This window comes from Mobula birostris, chromosome 1, assembly GCF_030028105.1.
Source record: "Mobula birostris isolate sMobBir1 chromosome 1, sMobBir1.hap1, whole genome shotgun sequence".
In the NCBI taxonomy this organism is placed as follows: Eukaryota; Metazoa; Chordata; class Chondrichthyes; order Myliobatiformes; family Myliobatidae; genus Mobula; species Mobula birostris.
Genome location: NC_092370.1, coordinates 217,931,011 through 217,949,756, shown reverse-complemented (window position 1 = coordinate 217,949,756; position 18,746 = coordinate 217,931,011). Strand labels below are relative to the sequence as shown.

Here is an 18,746-nt window from a genome sequence, read left to right as displayed (position 1 = left end):
CAATGCTCAAATTTTATCTCTCAAAACGATTAAAATTGGACCATAGTAAAGCTCACTGCAAAATGATAACAAGCTAAAATTAACTTAGTGGCAAAAAGGTATAAAGAGTATTACTGAAATGTTAGATACTGCAATTTCCAATAGTGGTATCTTTTATCATCAGCATTCCAATCAATTTTTCCATATTTACATAATCTTACCACTATATCAAAGTCATTAGTAGCGGAGAAGTTTGGTTATTTCTAAACACCAGACCACATTTCACTTGCTGACCATCCTTGCTCAATGCCCTTTACCCTAATACAGGCACATCTACAACCTGCATACCCTTCAACTTCTAAAAATCCTTTAATCTGTAATATTTAAATCCTGATTATCCTTGGGTTGCAGCAAATCTCTGGAAGACTTTAAGATCAACCTCTTTAAATATTTGTTCTATTTCAATGCCACATGAATTTAGACACATGAAATTTCACTAATATAATTTCGTTGATGCATACTTCTAATTCTTTCAAACCCTTGTGGATTTTTTCCTCTTCAATCCAGTTGAAGTTCCCCACTCCATCTACCCTCTCTGCAAAGTACAGGTGTCTCTCCATTTAGGTAAAGATATTTTACATGTAGAATCTTCATTATTTCAACATTGGTCCTAGAAATCTGAGACCATCCCTTCTACATCATTCCTCCAGTCAAGCACTGAAAATGATACTCTAGCTCTCTTTGGACTGACGACAGTACCTCACTGGGAGCAATCTAGAAATAAATTAAAATGCAAGGAAAATATGTACATGTGTTAATTTCCAAACTTGATCATGATGATGTTAGACATCTTTAATTTACTCCATAGCACATAGTGTCATTGGAAAGGAATGTATTTCAAACATTTTTGAGAATGGGGATAATCCATGAGCTGTTGGTTTTGGTCAAAGACTCTCCTTCAGCAATGATGGACATCCATGTTGGGATGGTGCCCAATTTGGAAAGGAACTTGCAGGAAATAGTATTCCAAATGCCTCTTCGAGGCAGTAAAGATTTGTAAAGTTTTGCCAAAAATCAGTTTGGTGAATAGCTGCATTTAATCTTCCAGGACATTCACCCGAGGCACAGTGGTACTGCAGAAATAGTACTGGACTATCAGAGTGTGGGATAAAATTGTGTAGATGGCTTTAGCCTGGATGAAGTTAAACTTTGACTGTTATTGAAATGGGACTTGTGAAAAACATAAAGAACATTCCATCATTCCCCTAATTGCACTCTCAAGATGACAAAAAGACTTTCTGGAGTCTGGAAGCAATTTTCTATATGCAAAACATTTAGAATTTGGTGTGCTTTGGTAATGAAAAGGGATTATTTTTATTTATTGTACCAATATCTGCCATACATTTGAAGACAAAGTAAACACTCCCAAGAGTTAATTTTGTGCCAATAGCTGAGTGCAGGCAACCTCGACAATATGGGGGGGGGGGGGGGGTCCTAGAAAACAGATAGTTGTGTTTTTTATAACAATAAAGGGGAACTGAAAACAGATTAATTTTTTGATGATTTATTTACCTTCTCACAAACGCAAATACTGACAGCGAATTTTAATCTGTATCTCAAATTTCTTGGTAGTGATTTGTAAATTCTACATAACCATAAAGGATTAATTGAAACAGATCTACAACTCCTAGAAAAGATAGGGATGGTGTAAAGTCCTGGAAAAGGGAGCAAAGTGGTGTCATTCTGGTTTAACTAATTTCAGCAATGGCAACTCCAAGGACATTTAATTTTTCTCTTGCTCACAGTTAATCAGCCAAGATTCTGATCCAAAGAACTTTGTCTAAACCTGCCATCTAGAGATTAGGCTAAGGATCATGAAAAGAATACCTTACTATTTCCAATTCATCCCAAATATACAATAGCCAATTAACTCGAGGCTCTGGCCACACATCCACAAAGAAAATGACTTCCTTCAGCAAAGAGCTAGGGAAGAAATGTATCCAATAGTCCTAGAATCTTTAATGCAGCATAAAATAAATGCTCAGGAAAATACATACATGCTCTCCAGTGATCAACAAGTTCTGAAGTGATTCATAATTGATCTCATTCAGATGCATGGATGAATTTCTTCCAATTTCATCCAAAATAAGACATTTCAATAGCATATTTACTTGAATTAGATATCTTAACACTCAAAAATGCCCAAATATCAATTCTAAAGAGCAAGATCCCAAATAAAACCTTTAATAGTTAGAAAGGCAAGTACAACCAAGTAAACTTTATGATTTTAACATTGCTTAATAGGACACACATTGGCAGAAAGGCAGTTGATCTTATAATCACAAACTGTTTTCTGGGATCAGTGTCTCTCTCTATCTGTTTATGTTTGAAGTATCTTGCACTGTTAACATCAATGAATAAGATTCTTTCCAATTTCTTATTTAAGTTTCATATACAAGGGAAATGCAAACTATTACGTCAATGTCTATATATGCTCACTGACAATAAGAAGCACCGCTTTCATAAAAGACAAATTATATCACTGAATGCATGTGAAACTTTTGGTGGAAAATGGGAAGACCAGTAAAGTCACAGCATTTTGTTTCAAAGCATTTTCTTGCTGGTTTGGGGACCTTCCAAACGTAACCTCAAACAGTGGAACTACAGGACCAAGAAAGAAAGAGGGTCTGCAATGTCCATCCCAGCTTCAGACTAAAGCTCTGAATGCAGCAGCACTCACCTCCTAGAACTTTCAAAGCGATGGAACAAACAGATATAAAAATGAACTCTGCAACATATTCAGTTTGGATCTTTAAGGTTGTCATACCTGGGGAGATGGAGAGGATAATAGGGTTAAGCTCCCACTACCTATTAAATGTTCCCAATGGACTGCATCTCAAATAGGTTCTGACAACCAAGTCTAGCTCCCGGTCTTCATAACTACTAAACCTGGTGGAACCATTTCTAACAAAAAAAGGCAAAGGTGGATGACTGGTGCCTTAAAACCAATTGCTTCGGGCAGATGGGACTCGTCAGCCATAGTTGGCAGTTCATCAAGAAGGAAAACTGATCTCAAACATTCACTGTTCTGTAGTTATACCCACTCCTAGCAAAGGCTTTGGGAGTAAACCCCGAGGAAAATTCCAGAACTGGAGTCCATTTGTTGAGTTCAACACCTATTGGGAACAACTGCAACACCAGTGCTGGCCAACTGTACCATCTCTGCCATTCGTTTGGATTTATTAGCTGCCTGGAGAAGAGGAAGCTGCTGCATGGGCTTGCGGATCGTTTAGACAGCTAGGATGCAACATCCAACTGTCAATCCTGACCAATGAGGACCTCATTACAGCCTCACCACCATCACAGATTAAATGCCTGCATATATTATGTCCATGTACGGAACAATACACCAACATGAAGAGTAAGCCTTTAATATTCACTACATTCACCTCCCAAAATGTCTTTTCCATTACAGTAGATAACTGAGGTGGTATCATATAGATAATAGATGTCAGGAAAACAAACTATATTCAAACAAAAACATTCGTGGTAACAGAAACAAAGGTCATAAGAAAACATAATTATGATCCATGAAAATCTGAATTCTAAGACGTTAAGCAATAAAATTTTACAAGGCCTAAAACTAGTAAAGTTCCAAAGTGCAATGATTAATCAACACCATTTAAACATTTGTTTTTCTTAGGTTAAGTGAGTGTATACCAAAATATAGTGATGTATCTGTGAGAAACTTATAATCAGCTCTTGTTAACTTAAGACCATAAGACACAGGAGCAGGATTAGGCCATTTGGCCCATTGACTCTGCTCTACCATTTAATCATGGCTGACCACTCCCTGGCCTCTCCCCATGACTTTTGATGCCATGTTCAATTAAGAACCCATCAACCCTTGCCTTAAATACACCCAATGATCTGGCCTCTACAGCTGCCTGTAATTAACAAATTCCAAATTCACCACCCTCTGGCTAACGCAATTTCTCCACATCTGTTTCAAATGGACGGCCCTCTATTCTGAGTCTGTACCATCTTCTCCTAGACTCCCCCACCGTGGGAAACATCCTTTCCACATCTACTCTATATAGGCCTTTCAACATTCAAAAGGTTTCAACAAGATCCCCCCTCAACCTTCTAAATTCCAGCGAGTACAGGTCCAGGGCCATTAAGCACTCCTTGTATAATCCTTTCATTCCCAGAATCATCCTTGTGAACCTCCTCTGAAACCTCTCCAATACCAACACATCTTTTCTTAGATGAGGAGCCCAAAACTGTTCACAACACTCAAGATGAGCCTTACCGGTGCCTTATAAAGCCTCAGCATCACATCCCTGCTCTTCTATTCTGGACCTCTTGAAATGAATGCTAACACTGCATATGCCTTCCTTACCACCAACTCAATCTGCAAGTTAACCTTTCAGCTGTTCTGCACAAGGACTCCCAAGTCTCAGATTTTTGGATTTTCTCATTTAGAAAACAGTCTGCATACTTATTTCTATACCAAAGTGTATGATTGTGCATTTTCCAACATTGTATTTCATTTGCCACTTTTTTGCCCACTCTCTGTATCTGTCTAAGTCATTCTGCATCCTACCCGTTTCCTCAACACTACCTGCCCCTCCACCAATCTTCATATCATCTGCAAATTTTGGCAACAAAGCCATCTATTCCATCATCCAAATCATTTATATACAGCATAAAAAGCGGTCCCAACACCAAACCTGCGGAACACCACTAGCTGTTGGCAGCCAACCAGAAAAGGATCATTTTATTCCCACTTGCTACCTCCTACCAATCAGCCAATGCTCTAACCATGCCAGCGCCTTTCCTGTAATACCATGGGCCCTTAACTTGGTAAGCAGCCTAATGTGTGGCACCTTGTCAAGAGCCTTCTGAAAGTCCAAATATACAATATCCACTGCATGCCCTTTATCTATCTTACTTATAATCTCCTCAAGGAATGCCAAGAGGTTCGTCAGGCAAGATTTTCTCCTAAGAAAACCATGCTGACTTTGTCCTATCTTGTCCTCTGTCACCAAATACCATAACCTCATCTTTAACAATTGACTCCAACATCTTCCCAACCATTGGGGCCAGGCTAACTGGTCTTTAATTTCCTTTCTGCTGCCTTCCTCCTTTCTTAAAGAGTGACAACTGCAATTTTGCAGCGCTCTGGCATCATGCCAGAGTCCAATGATTTTTGAAAGATCATTACTAATGCCTCCACAATCTCCACCGCTACCTCCTCAGAACCCTACACTGCAATTCATCTGGTCCGGGTGACTTATGTACCCTCAGGTCTTTCAGCTTTTTGAGCACCTTCTCCCTTGTAATATTAACTGCCCTCACTTCTCTTCCCTCACACCTTTCAACATCTGGCACACTGCCAGCGTCTTCCACTGTGAAGACTAATCCAAAATACTCATTTAGTTCATTATTTCTCCAGCCTCATATTTCATCTTTTCCCTCCAATTGATTCTTCTGGTTGTTCTCTGTAGGTTTTTAAAAGCTTCCCAATCCTCTGTCTTCCCACTAATTTTTCTGTTGTATTCCCCCTCTTTTGCCTTTACATTAACTTTGACTTCCCTTGTCAGCCACAATTGTACTACTTTGTCATTTGAATATTTTTGTTCTTGGAATATATCTATCCTGCACCATCCTCATTTCCCCCAGAAACTCATGCCATTTTTTAGAACTTCTGTTCCATGACACTGATAATTCTCAGAAATTGTATGTTCTTATTTCAGATTTATACATCATTTTGATTAGTTCTTTAGAAGCCAAGATTCTCAAGGTTCAAACTGGACAAGCCAACAATTAATGAAAAACACACAGTAACTTGGGTGTTCAGAACTGAATAACGGCAGACTTGAGAATACAACACATCCAGAGTTTTGACATCAAATATATATTTTGGTAACGTTTACCGGATTCGATGTATTCTATTAATATAGCAATGCGTTTAAGAATATATTAAGACTTGCATCACCCAACAATAATCTCATTTTATTGAATATAAATAAGCAAAAACTAAATCTCTTCTCTAGCCATTCAACATTTTCTAAATTAAAGAATCTGAATCATTCCCTGTTATAACTACAGTAGAAACAGTTAGAACAAATAGCCCATTTTCCCCAAATGAACGAAACACAGGTATATCTGTGATTTTTGATACCATTCATTCTGAGTGGTCACTGTAAATTAGCCTGTTAGTGTGTAGTAGATTGTTGCGAATGCGGGAAAAGACTACCGAATAAATTAGCAAGAAAATGGGATTGTCCTGTGAACTGGCATAGACTCAACGGGCCAAAATCGTCTCTTACGTCGAACGGAAGCATAATCAGATTTACAACTACCCAGAAAACAAACCTTCGTGGGTTTTAAAGCCACTACAAGCAACCTGTGTAATTAAATATAATTTCACCGTGATCACCACATTTCACCAAAAATGTTTGACCAAATTACATATTTACGCACGTATCCCAAACACTGACAAATCCATCAGACAATAACGCAAAATTGCACTTGCTTACAACTCAAAAATTCAGCAGGACAGTAAGAGAAAGCAAAACCTGAAAACTGAGAGAGACAGCGCTTTCCATCACAAACTTTCAGATCGAGTGAAGGTGACCTATTATCCCGGGCCCGACCAAAAGCACATTGCAAAGACAACATCGAGCTAATCCTTTAATCGAAGCGGTCCAAGGTCAACCGAGAGAGAACCAGGCAGTGGCGGCCGCACAGAATCCTCCAGCACACCCCTACCCCCATCCCCTGGCGCCCAGTCCAGGCCGCAGTCCAGCTCCGCTCAGACTCGACTTCACAAAATGGCGACGTGGGGCCTGAGGCGAGTTCCAGCTGCAACTCTCACTGCTGGCAATCGGAGGAGACGCTGGCTGCGGACGGCTCACCGATCCATCCACAGGTAGCAGCCAACCAGCCGGCCGGCCGGTCACGGTCAGCTCCACCACATTCCGCCGATCACGGGCACACTCACCCCTTCTTCTCGCCGCCGACTTGCATCGCGTTATTGTCCTCGCAGCTCCCTCCTTGATCCCTTCTACCGCGGCCGGGCACGGGAACGCCGGATAAAGGCTCCAGCCGGCTGATCGACCTCCAACGCTCTCACTCGCTGCCGGAAAGTGGTCTCACACGTTACCGGTGGTACGTCAAACCGGATGTCTTCCTCCAGACACAACACAGAATGGCGGCTCCCAAGTTACAACCAGCACCAACTTTTCTTTCGCTCGCTCTACGTGCGCGCGCACGGGCTCGCTCCCGCGGACACACACACACCCTCCACGCCACCCGCTGACATCACCATTGCGCAGCCACTCGCGCGACAGCCTGGCGTCACCGCCCCCCTCGCCCGCCAGTTACGTCACTCCGCGTGCCGGGAGCCCCATTTGCGAGCCGGTTGCACTCGAGTGCTTGCGGTCACGGGGTTCCTGACTCGCAGTGTTTCACTCGTGTTGATTTCTCTTTCTCGCTCCCTCGATGCTACCTGACCAGCAACTTCTGCGTTTATTTCAGCAGTGAAGGAAATGCTGACTTAAATGTTATTTCAGAATCAGGTTTATTATCACCGCCATGTGTTGTGAGATGTGTTAACTTAGCAGCAGCAGTTCAATCCAATATATAATGTAGAAGAAGAAAACCTAAATAAATAAATCAATTACATTATACGTATAATGAATTGATTAAAAACCGTGCAAAAACAGAAATAATATGCATTAAAAGAGTGAGGTAGTGTTCACGGGATCAATGTTCACAGGAATGGGATGGCAGAGGGGAAGAAGCTGTTCCTGAATCGCTGAGTGTGTGCCTTCAGGCTTCTGTACCTCCTACCTGATGGTAACAGTGAGAAAAGGGCATGCCCTGGGTGCTGGAGGTCCTTAATAATGGACACTGCCTTTCTGAGACACCGCTCCCTGAAGATGGCCTGGGTACTCTGTAGACTAGTACCCAAGATGGAGCCGACTAAACTTAATGACCCTCTGCAGTTTCTTTCGGTCCTGTGCAGTAGCCCCCCCCCCCCCAATAGCAGATAGTGATGTAGTCTGTCAGAATAGTCTCCACGGTACATCTAGAGAAGTTTGAGTGTTTTTGTTGACATACGAAATCTCTTCAAACTCCTAATAAAGTATAGACGTTGTCTTGCCTTCTTTCTAGCTGCATCGATATGTTGAGACCAGGCTAGGTCCTCAGAGATCTTGACACCCAGGAACTTGGAACTGTTCACTCTCTCCAATTCTGATCTTTCTGAGGATTGGTATGTGTTCCTTCGTCTTACCCTTCCTGAAGTCCACAATCAGCTCTTTCGTCTTACTGTCGTTGAGTGCCAGGTTGTTGCTGCGGCACCACTCCACTAGTTGGCATATCTCACTCCTGTATGCCCTCTCGTCACCGCCTGAGATTCTACCAACAATGGTTGTATCGTCAGCAAATTTGTAGATAGTATTTTAGCTATGCCACAATTTATTAGTAATACTATTTATTAATAAAATAGTAATACTATTTTAGTATTTTACACTTGTCTGCATTAAATTCCATCTGCCATTTTCTGGCCCAATTTTTCAGTTGGTCCAGATCCCTCTGCAAGTTTTGAAAGCCTTCTTTGCCTCCAAACGCCTCCAAACTTAGTGCCATCAGCAAACTCGCTGATGCAATTTACCGCATTATTATCTAGATCATTGATATAGACAACAAACAACAATGGTCCTAGCACAGATCCTTGAAGCACACCACTAGTCACAGGCCTCCAGTCTGAGATGCAATCATCCACTACCACTCTCTGTCTTCTCCCACACAGCCAATTTTGAATCCAGTTTACAACCTCTCCATGGATACCTAGTGTCTGAACCTTCTGAACTAACCTCCCACGTGGGACCTTGTCAAAGGCTTTACTAAAGTCCATGTAGACAACATCCACAGCCTTTCCTTCATCTACTTTCTTAGTAACCTCCTCGAAAAACTCTACAAGATTCATTAAACACGATCTACCACGCACAAAGCCATGCTGACTATCCTTAATCAGCCCTTGGCTGTCCAAATACTTGTATATCCGATCTCTCAGAACACCTTCCAATAATTTACCTACTACTGATGTCAGGCTCACCAGCCTGTAATTACCTGGTTTACTTTTGGAGCCTTTTTTTAAACAACAGAACAACATGAGCTACCCTCCAATCCTCCGGCACCATACCTGTGGCTAAGGACATTTTAAATATTTCTGGCAGGGCCCCTGCAATTTTTACACTAGTTTTTCTCAAGGTCCGAGGAAATATCATGTCAGGCCCGGGGGATTTGTCTCCCTTTATTCGCTGTAAGGCAGCAAGCACCTCTTCCTTTTTAAACCTCTATATATTCCATGACGCTACTGCTTGTTTCCCTTCCTTCCATATATGCTATGCCAGTTTCCTGAGTAAATACTGATGCAAAAAAATTGTTTAAGATTTACCCAATCTTGTGAGGCTCCACACATAGATGACCACTTTGATCTTCTAGGGGACCAATTTTGTCCCTTACTATCCTTTTACTCTTAATATACTTATAGAAACCCTTGGGGTTTACCTTCACATTATCTGCCAAAGCAACCTCATGTCTTCTTTTTGTCTTCCTGATTTCCTTCTTTAGTATTTTCTTACACTTCTGATACTCTTCAAGTACCTCATTTGTTCCTTGTTGCCTATGCCTGCTATACATCGCTCTCTTTTTCTTAACCAGATCACCAATATCCCTTGAAAACCAAGGTTCCCTATGCCTGTTAACTTTGCCTTTAATCCTGGCAGGAACATGCAAACTCTGCACTCTCAAAATTTTGCCTTTGAATGCCTTTCACATACTGAACACATCCTTGCCAGAAAACAACTTATCCCAATCCACTCTTCCTGGATGCTTTCTCATTTCCTCAAGGTTGGCCCTTCTCCAATTTAGAACCTCAACTCTGGGACCAGACCTATCCATGTCCATAATTAACTTGAAACTAATGACATTATGGTCACTGGACCTAAAATGTTTGCCTACACATACTTCTGTCACCTGACCTGTCTGGTTCCCTAATAGGAGATCAAATATTGCATCCTCTCTCGTTGGTACCTCTATATATTGATTTAGAAAACTTTCCTGAACACATTTGACAAACTCCAAGCCATCTAACCCTTTCACAGTGTGGGAGTCCCAGTCAATATGTGGAAAGTTAAAATCCCCTACTATTACAACTTTCTGTTTCTTACATCGGTCTGCTATCTCTCTACGGATTTGCTCCTCCAATTCTCTCTGAATATTGGGCTTGTCTATAATACAACCCTATTAGTGTGGTCACACCGTTCCTGTTCCTCAGCTCCACCCATATGGCCTCTATAGACGAGCCCTCCGGGCTGTCCTGCCTACGCACAGCTGTGATATTCTCCCTGACTAATAATGCCACTCCTCCCCCTTTCATCCCTCCCCCTCTGTCACGTCTCAAACAACATTAAACTGCCAGTCCTACCCCACCTGCAGCCAAGTCTCACTAATAGCAATAATGTCATAATCCCACGTGCTAATCCACACCCTAATCTCATCTGCTTTACCTACAATACTCCTTGCATTGAAATAGATGCACCTGAGAACATCTCTATCACGTACAAACCTTTGATTTCTGTCTGTATATGCAGTCTTCACATGACCTTTATCCTCCTCCATCTCACTATCTGCTCTAACATTCTGGTTCCCCTCCCCCTGCAAGTCTAGTTTGAACACCCCAGAGCAGCATTAGCAAATCTACCCGGAAGGATGTTAGTCCCCTGTCAGAGTCCATGAGGAAGGGCATCATCACCCTAAACACAAAATAATCTGCAGATGCTGGGATCAAAGCAACACTTTCAGTACGCTGGATGAACTCAGCAGGTCGGGCAGCATCAGTTAGAAATGATGAGTCGACGTTTCGGGCCGGAACCCTTCGTCAGGACTGAAGAATGAAAGATGGGGAAGGATTTGAAGAATGCTTGTAGCTTCAGTTGAAAGACCAGTAATTTGAAAGACAAAGGGGTGGGGGAGGGGAAGCATCGACGTCATAGCTCTGAAAACAATGGGTAGTAGTAGAAGAAGAAGAAGAAGGAGGCGGAACCATGAGGAAGCGGGGGGAGGAGGTAGAATGAAATAGGGATAGGGGAAGGGGAGAGGAGGGAATTACCGGAAGTTGGAGAATTCTATGTTCATACCAAGGGGCTGGAGACTACCTAGACGGTATATGAGGTGTTGCTCCTCCAACCTGAGTTTAGCCTCATCATGGCAGTAGAGGAGGCCATGTATGGACATATCTGAATGGGAATGGGAAGCAGAGTTGAAGTGGGTGGCTACCGGGAGATCCTGTCTGTCTTGGCGGACGGAGTGGAGGTGCTCGACGAAGGGGTTCCCCAATCTGCGTCGGGTTTCACCGATGTAGAGTAGGCCACACCGGGAGCACCGGATGCAATAGATGACCCCAACAGACTCACAAGTGAAGTGTTGTCTCACCTGGAAGGACTGTTTGGGGCCCTGAATGGTTGCAAGAGATGAGATGTAGGGACAGGTGTAGCATTTACGCTTGCAGGCATAAGTGCCGGGTGGGAGATCAGTAGGGATGGACATGCGGATAAGGGAGTCGCGGAGGGACCAATCCCTGCGGAAAGCGGAGAGGGGTGGAGGGGGAAAGATGTGCTTAGTGGTGGGGTCCTGTTGAAGGTGGCGGAAGTTGCGGAGGATAATGTGCTGGATCCGGAGGATGGTGGGGTGGTAGGTAAGGACAAGGGGAACTCTGTCCCTGTTGTGGTTGCAGGAGGATGGGGTGAGGGCCGAAGTGCGGGAAATGAAGGAGATGCGGGTGAGGGCATCTTTGATAACGGTAGAAGGGAAACCACGATCCTTAAAGAAAGAGGACATTTGAGATGTCCTGGAATGGAAAGCCTCATCCTCAGGACAGATGCGGTGGAGACGGAGGAACTGGAAATAGGAAATGGCATTTTTGCATGTGGTGGGGTGGGAAGAGGTATAGTCGAGGTAGTTATGAGAGTCAGTGGGCTTGTAGAAGATGTCAGTGGGCAGTCTGTCTCCAGAGATGGAGACTGAGACATCGAGAAAGGGGAGAGAAGTGTCCGAGAAGTCATTGTAAAATAACCAAATTTGGGAAGACAGGATATTTAGCGTTGAAAGGAGTTAAATGGAAAAGTTGGCTGGCAGCCTGGATAAGTAAGTAGAGAGAAGGAAACCAGTAAGAAACTCTAATAGAATCAATTTGGTTGGTGCTAAGAAATAGCAAAGGGCAAAGGAGGATGAATTTGTGTTGTGCAATGAGACATTCTGATAGAAATGTGTTCAACTGAAATATTAATTCATTCTCGCTCTCTCCTACTCCTCCCCTAACACAGATGCTGAATATCAGCATTTCCTGGTTTAAAACATCTACCGTCTTTTTTCCAAGGGAGGACATAATATTATACAATTTTATGTAAAGATTGAAAGTCATGTAACTTAATTTGAAATTAGGGTCTTAAACATGAACAGATCTGTCTATGCAATGTTTATTGTTTTAAAAATAAAGGCAAATCCAACTAATGACAGTTGTCAGGGTTTTGTTCTATTTCCATTACTGGAAACATTTTTACTTGAATCTTATCGAATCAGTTATTCTCTTGCAGAAGAAGTCCGACAGTGACTTCAGACTAGCACAAAGCACCACTGTCACTTTCTTCAAAAATGGTGTCTCAGGTAGACAGGGTGGTGAAGTAAGCATTTGTCATGCATGCTTCATTAGTTAGGGCATTAAGATTAGGAGTTGGGATGTCATGTTGTGGTTGTATAAGGTTTTGGTGAGGCACACCAGAAGTACTGTGTATCATTTAAACCATTCCTTTATAGGAAAGATACAACTGGGATAGAGTGCAATTAAGATAGAGAATGTTACAAGGACTAAACAGTCTAAATTATAGGCAGGTGTTTGGGATGCTAAGGTTTTATTCCTTGATGGATAGGAGACAGAGGCTGATCTTAAAGAGGTGTATAAAATTAAATCAGGATGGGCATGGACAGTGAATGCGCACAATCTTTCCTGGGAAAGGGAGTGAGAAAGTAAAGGTCATCAGTTACAGGTAAGAAGGAAAAGATTTATAAGGGATCTGACAGGCAATTTCTTCATGCAGAGGTTGATGCATATCTGGAACAAGCTGCTAGAGGAAGTGATTGGAGCATGAAAATTGGACAGGTATATGGATAGGAAAGATTTGGAGGGATATGAGCCAAGTGTGAGCAATTGGGACTAGGTTAGATGGCAACTTTGGAAAGTACAGACTGACATATGATGTGAAATTTGTTGTTTAAGACCATGACCATAAAATATAAGAGCAGAATTGGGCCCTATTTCATCATTTTTCCTCTCAGCCCCAATCTTTTGCCTTCTCCCGTATCCCTTCATGCCCTGACCAATCAAGAATCTTTCAATCTCTGCCTTAAATATACATAAAGACTTGGCCTCCACAGCTGCCTGGAGCAATGAATTTCACAGATTTGCCACTCTCTGGCTAAAGAAATTCCTCTTCATCTCTATTCTAAAAGGATGCCCCTCTATTCTGAGACAGCGTCCTCTGGTCTTAGATTCTCCCTCTATAGGGAACATCCTCTCCACATCCACTCTGTCAACCCTTTCACTATTCGATAGGTTTCAATGAGGTCACCCCTCATTCTTCTGAATTCTAGTGAATACAGGCCCAGAGCCATCAGACGCTCTTCATATGACAAGTCATTCAATCCTGGAATCATTTTTGTGAATCTCATTTGAACTCTCTCCAGTTTCGGCACATCATTTTTAAGATTAGGGGCCCAACACTGCTCACAATACTCCAAGTGAGGCCTAATCAGTGCTTTATAAAGTCTCAAAATTATATCCTTGCTTTTATATCCTAGTCCTCTTCAAATGAATACTGGCATCACATGTGCCTTCCTCACCACCGATTCAACCTGCAAATTAATCTTTAAGGAACCCTACACAAGGATTCCCCAGTCCCTTTTTGCACCTCAGATTTTCATATTTTTCTCTCCATTTAGAAAGTAGTCAACCTTTCATTTTTTTCTGCCAAATTGCATGACCACACACTTCCTGACAATATATTCCATCTGCCACTTCTTTGCCCATTCTCCTAATCTGTCTAAGTCTTTCTGTAGCCTCTCCACATCCTGAAAACTACCTGCCCTCCGCCTATCATCACATTGTCTGAAAACTTTGCAACAAAGCCATCAATTCTATCATGCAAACCCTTAAAAGAATCGGTCCCAACACGGACCCCTGCAGAACACCACTACTCACCAGCAGCCAACCAGAAAAGGCTCCCTTTATTCTACTCTTTGCCAGTCAGCCACTGCTTTATCCATACTAGAATCTTTCCTGACATACCATGGGCTCGTAGCTTGTTAAGCAGCCTCCTGTGTGGCATCTTGTAAAAAGCCTTCTGAAAATCCAAGTACACAACATCAATCAATTCTCCTTTGTCTATCCTGCTTGTTATTTCTTCAATGAAGTCCAACAGAGTTGCAAAGCAAGATTTTCCCTTGAGAAACCATGCTGACTATGGCCTGTTTTTATCATGTGCCTCCAAGTATTCCAAAATCACAACCTTAACAATCGACTCCAACATCTTCCCAATCACTGAGGTCAGACTAATTGGCCTATAATTTCCTTTCTTTTGCCTTTCTCCTTTCTTGAAGAGTGGAGTGACATTTGCAATTTTCCAGTCTTCCAGAACCTTCGGACCTTTCAGTTTCCTAAGAACCTTCTCTCTGGTTATAGTACCTTCACACATTTAATGACCTCTGGCTCCTGCTCGCATCTGCCACAGTGAAGACTGATGCAAAATACTTATTTAGTTCATCTGCCATTTCCTTGTCCCCTATTACTATCTCTCCAGCATCATTTTCTAGTGATATAATATCCACTCTCTCCTCTCTTTTACCCTTTCTGTATCTAAAGAATCTTGTGCTATCCTCTTTAATATTATTGGCTAACGTGCTTTTGTATTCCATCTTTACCTTCTTAATGACTTTTTTAGTTGCCTTCTGTTGGTATTTAAAAGCTTTGCAATCCTCTAACTTCCCACTAATTTTTGCTTTATTATACTGGGGGAAGCAACAGTGGCTATGCCTCTGGCATAGAGTCCAGTCCTATGGCTCAGAAGGGTAGGGAAGGGAAGAGGAAGGGGGCTATATAGTTAGGGGGTCAGACAGGCGATTCTGTGGACGCAGGAAAGAAACTCGAATGGTAGTTTGCCTCCCAGGTGCCAGAGTCCAGAATGTTTCCGATCGCGTCCAAGATACCCTGCAGTGGGAGGGAGAACAGCCAGAGGTCGTGGTTCATATTGGTACCAATGACATAGGTAGGAAAGGGGAAGAGGTCCTGAAAAAAGAGTACAGAGAGTTAGGAAGGAAGTTGAGAAGCAGGACCGCAAAGGTAGTAATCTCAGAATTATTGCCTGTGCCACGTGACAGTGAGAAGAGGAATAGAATGAGGTGGAGGATAATTGTGTGCATGAGGGAATGGAGCAGGGGGCAGTGGTTCAGATTTCTGGATCATTGGGACCTTTTTTGGGGCAGGTGTGACGGGTTGCACTTGAATCCCAGGGGGACCAATATCCTGGTGGGGAGGTTTGCTAAGGCTGCTGGGGAGAGTTTAAACTAGAATTGTTGAGGGGTGGGAACTGAACTGAAGAGATTGGGGAAGAGGTGGTTGGCTCACAAATAGAGAAAGCTTGGAGACAATGTGTGAGCGAGGACAGGCAGGCGATAGAGAAGGGACGCGCTCAGACCGACGGTTTGAGATGTGTCTATTTTAACGCAAGGGTCATTGTGAACAAAGCGGATGAGCTTAGAGCGTGGATCAGTACTTGGAGCTATGATGTGGTGGCCATTACAGAGACTTGGATGGCTCAGGGACAGGAATGGTTGCTTCAATTGCCGGGTTTTAGATGTTTCAGAAAGGACAGGGAGGGAGGCAAAAGAGGTGGGGGCGTGGCACTGTTGATCAGAGATAGTGTCACGGCTGCAGAAAAGGTGGACGTTATGGAGGGATTGTCTTCGGAGTCTCTGTGGGTGGAGGTTAGGAGCAGGAAGGGGTCAATAACTTTACTGGGTGTTTTTAATAGGCTGCCCAATAGTAACAGGGATATCAAGGAGCAGATAGGGAAACAGATCCTGGAAAGATGTAATAATAACAGAGCTGTCGTGATGGCAGATTTTAATTTCCCAAATATTGATTGGCATGTTCCTAGAGCGAGGGGTTTAGATGGGGTGGAGTTTGAAAGGTGTGTTCAGGAAGGTTTCTTGACACAATATGTAGGTAAGCCTACAAGAGGAGAGACTGTACTTGGTTTGATATTGGGAAATGAACCTGGTCAGGTGTCAGATCTCTCAGTGGGAGAGCATTTTGGAGATAGTGATCATAATTCTATCTCCTTTACAGTAGCATTGGCGAGAGAGAGGAACAGACAAGTTAGAAAAGCATTTAATCGGAGTAAGGGGAATCATGAGGCTATCAGGCAGGAAATTGGAAGCTTAAATTGGGAACAGATGTTAACAGGGAAGTGTACGGAAGAAATGTGGCAAATGTTCAAGGGATATTTGTGTGGAGTTCCCCATAGGTACGTTCCAATGAGACAAGGAGATTATGATAGGGTACAGGAACCATAGTGTACAAATACTGTAATAAATCTAGTCAAGAAGAAAAGAAAAGCTTACAAAAGGTTCAAAGAGCTAGGTAATGTTAGAGATCTAGAAGATTATAAGACTAACAGGAAGGAGCTTGAAAAGGAAATTAGGAGAGCCAGAAGGGGCCATAAGAAGGCCTTGGCGGGCAAGATTAAGGAAGACCCCAAGGTATTCTACAAGTATGTGAAGAGCAAAAGGATAAGACCTATCAAGGGTGACAGTGGGAAAGTGTGTATAGAACCGGAGGAAATAGCAGAGGTACTTAATGAATACTTTACTTCAGTATTCACAATGGAGAAGTATCTTGGTGATTGTAGTGATGACTTGCAGCAGACTGAAAAGCTTGAGCATGCAGGTATTAAGAAAGAGGATGTGCTGGAGCTTTTGGAAAGCATCAAGTTGGATAAGTCCCTGGGACCGGATGAGATGTACCCCAGGCTACTGTGGGATGTGAGGGAGGAGATTGCTGAGTCTCTGGCAATGATCTTTGAATCATCAATGGAGACGGGAGAGGTTCCGAAGGATTGGAGGGTTGCGGATATTGTTCCTTCATTCAAGAAAGGGAGCAGAGATAGCCCAGGAAATTATAGACCAGTGAGTCTTACTTCAGTGGTTGGTAAGTTGATGGAGAAGATCCTGAGAGGCAGGATTCATGAACATTTGGAGAGGTATAATATGATTAGGAATAGTCAGCATGGCTTTGTCAAGGGCAGGTCGTGTCTTATGAGCCCGATTGAATTTTTTGAGGATGTGATGAAGGAAGAGCAGTAGCTGTAGTGTATATGGATTTCAGCAAGGCATTTGATAAGGTACCCCATGCCATGCTTATTGAGAAAGTAAGGAGACATGGGATCCAGGGAGACCTTGCTTTGTGGATCCAGCACTGGCTTGCCCCCAGAAGGCAAAGAGTGGTTGTAGACAGGTCATGCTCTGCATGGAGGTTGGTGACCAGTGGTATGCCTCAGGGATCTGTTCTGCGACCCTTACTGTTCGTGATTTTTATAAATGACCTGGATGAGGACGTGGAGGGATGGGTTAGTAAGTTTGCTGATGACACAAAGGTTGGGGGTTCTGTGGATAGTGTGGAGGGCTGTCAGAGGTTACAGCGGGACATTGATAGGTTGCAAAACTGGGCTGAGAAGTGGCAGATGGAATTCAACCCAGATAAGTGTGAAGTGCTTCATTTTGGTAGGTCAAATATGATGGCAGAATATAGTATGAATGGTAAGACTCTTGGCAGTGTGGAGAATCAGAGGGATCTTGGGATCTGAGTCCATAGGACGCACAAAGCAGCTGCGCAGGTTTACTCTGTGGTCAAGAAGGCATATGGTGTATTGGCCTTCATTAATTGTGGAATTGAATATAGGAGTCAAGAGGTAATGTTGTAGCTATATAGGACCCTGGTCAGACCCCATTGGAGTACTGTGCTCAGTTCTGTTCGCCTCACTACAGGAAGGATGTGGGAACCATAGAAAGGGTGCAGAGGAGGTTTACAAGGATGTTGCCTGGATTGGGGAGCATGCCTTATGACAACAGGTTGAGTGAACTCAACCTTTTCTCCTTGGAGCGACGGAGGATGAGAGGTGACCTGATAGAGGTGTATAAGATGATGAGAGGCATTGATTATGTGGATAGTCAGAGGCTTTTTCTCAGGGCTGAAATGGTTGCCACAAGAGGACACAGGTTTAAGGTGCTGGGGAGTAAGAACAGAGGAGATGTCAGGGGTAAGTTTTTTACTCAGAGAGTGGTGAGTGCATGGAATGGGCTGCTGGTAATGGTGATGGAGTTGGAATCGATAGGGTCTTTTAACAGACTTTTAGATAGGTACATGGAGCTTAGAAAAATAGAGGGCTGCGGGTAAGCCAAGTAATTTCTAAGGTAGGGATATGTTTGGCACAACTTTGTGGGCCAAAGGGCCTGTATTGTGCTGTAGGTTTTCTATGTTTCTATATGCCCTCTCTTTGGCTTTTATGTTGGCTTTGACTTCTCTTGTTAGACATGACTGTGTCATCTTACCTTTAGAATACTTCTTCCTCTTTGGGATG

The 18,746-nt window shown here is 42.9% G+C and overlaps 1 protein-coding gene across 2 annotated transcripts in view; it reads right to left on the bottom strand.

Annotated features, from left to right (window-relative positions):
* The window catches only part of hif1aa (hypoxia inducible factor 1 subunit alpha a), a 51,572-nt gene extending 44,284 nt beyond the window's left edge, over positions 1-7,288 (bottom strand). For both annotated transcript variants that reach the window (XM_072271472.1, XM_072271463.1), the window contains exon 1: positions 6,989-7,288. Coding sequence is in view for 1 of the 2 variants with exons in the window: in XM_072271463.1 (XP_072127564.1) it covers positions 6,989-7,014 (26 nt within the window). In the remaining variant the exon portion in view is untranslated. The remainder of the gene's footprint in view (positions 1-6,988) is intronic.
* Positions 7,289-18,746: the final 11,458 nt, after the last annotated feature.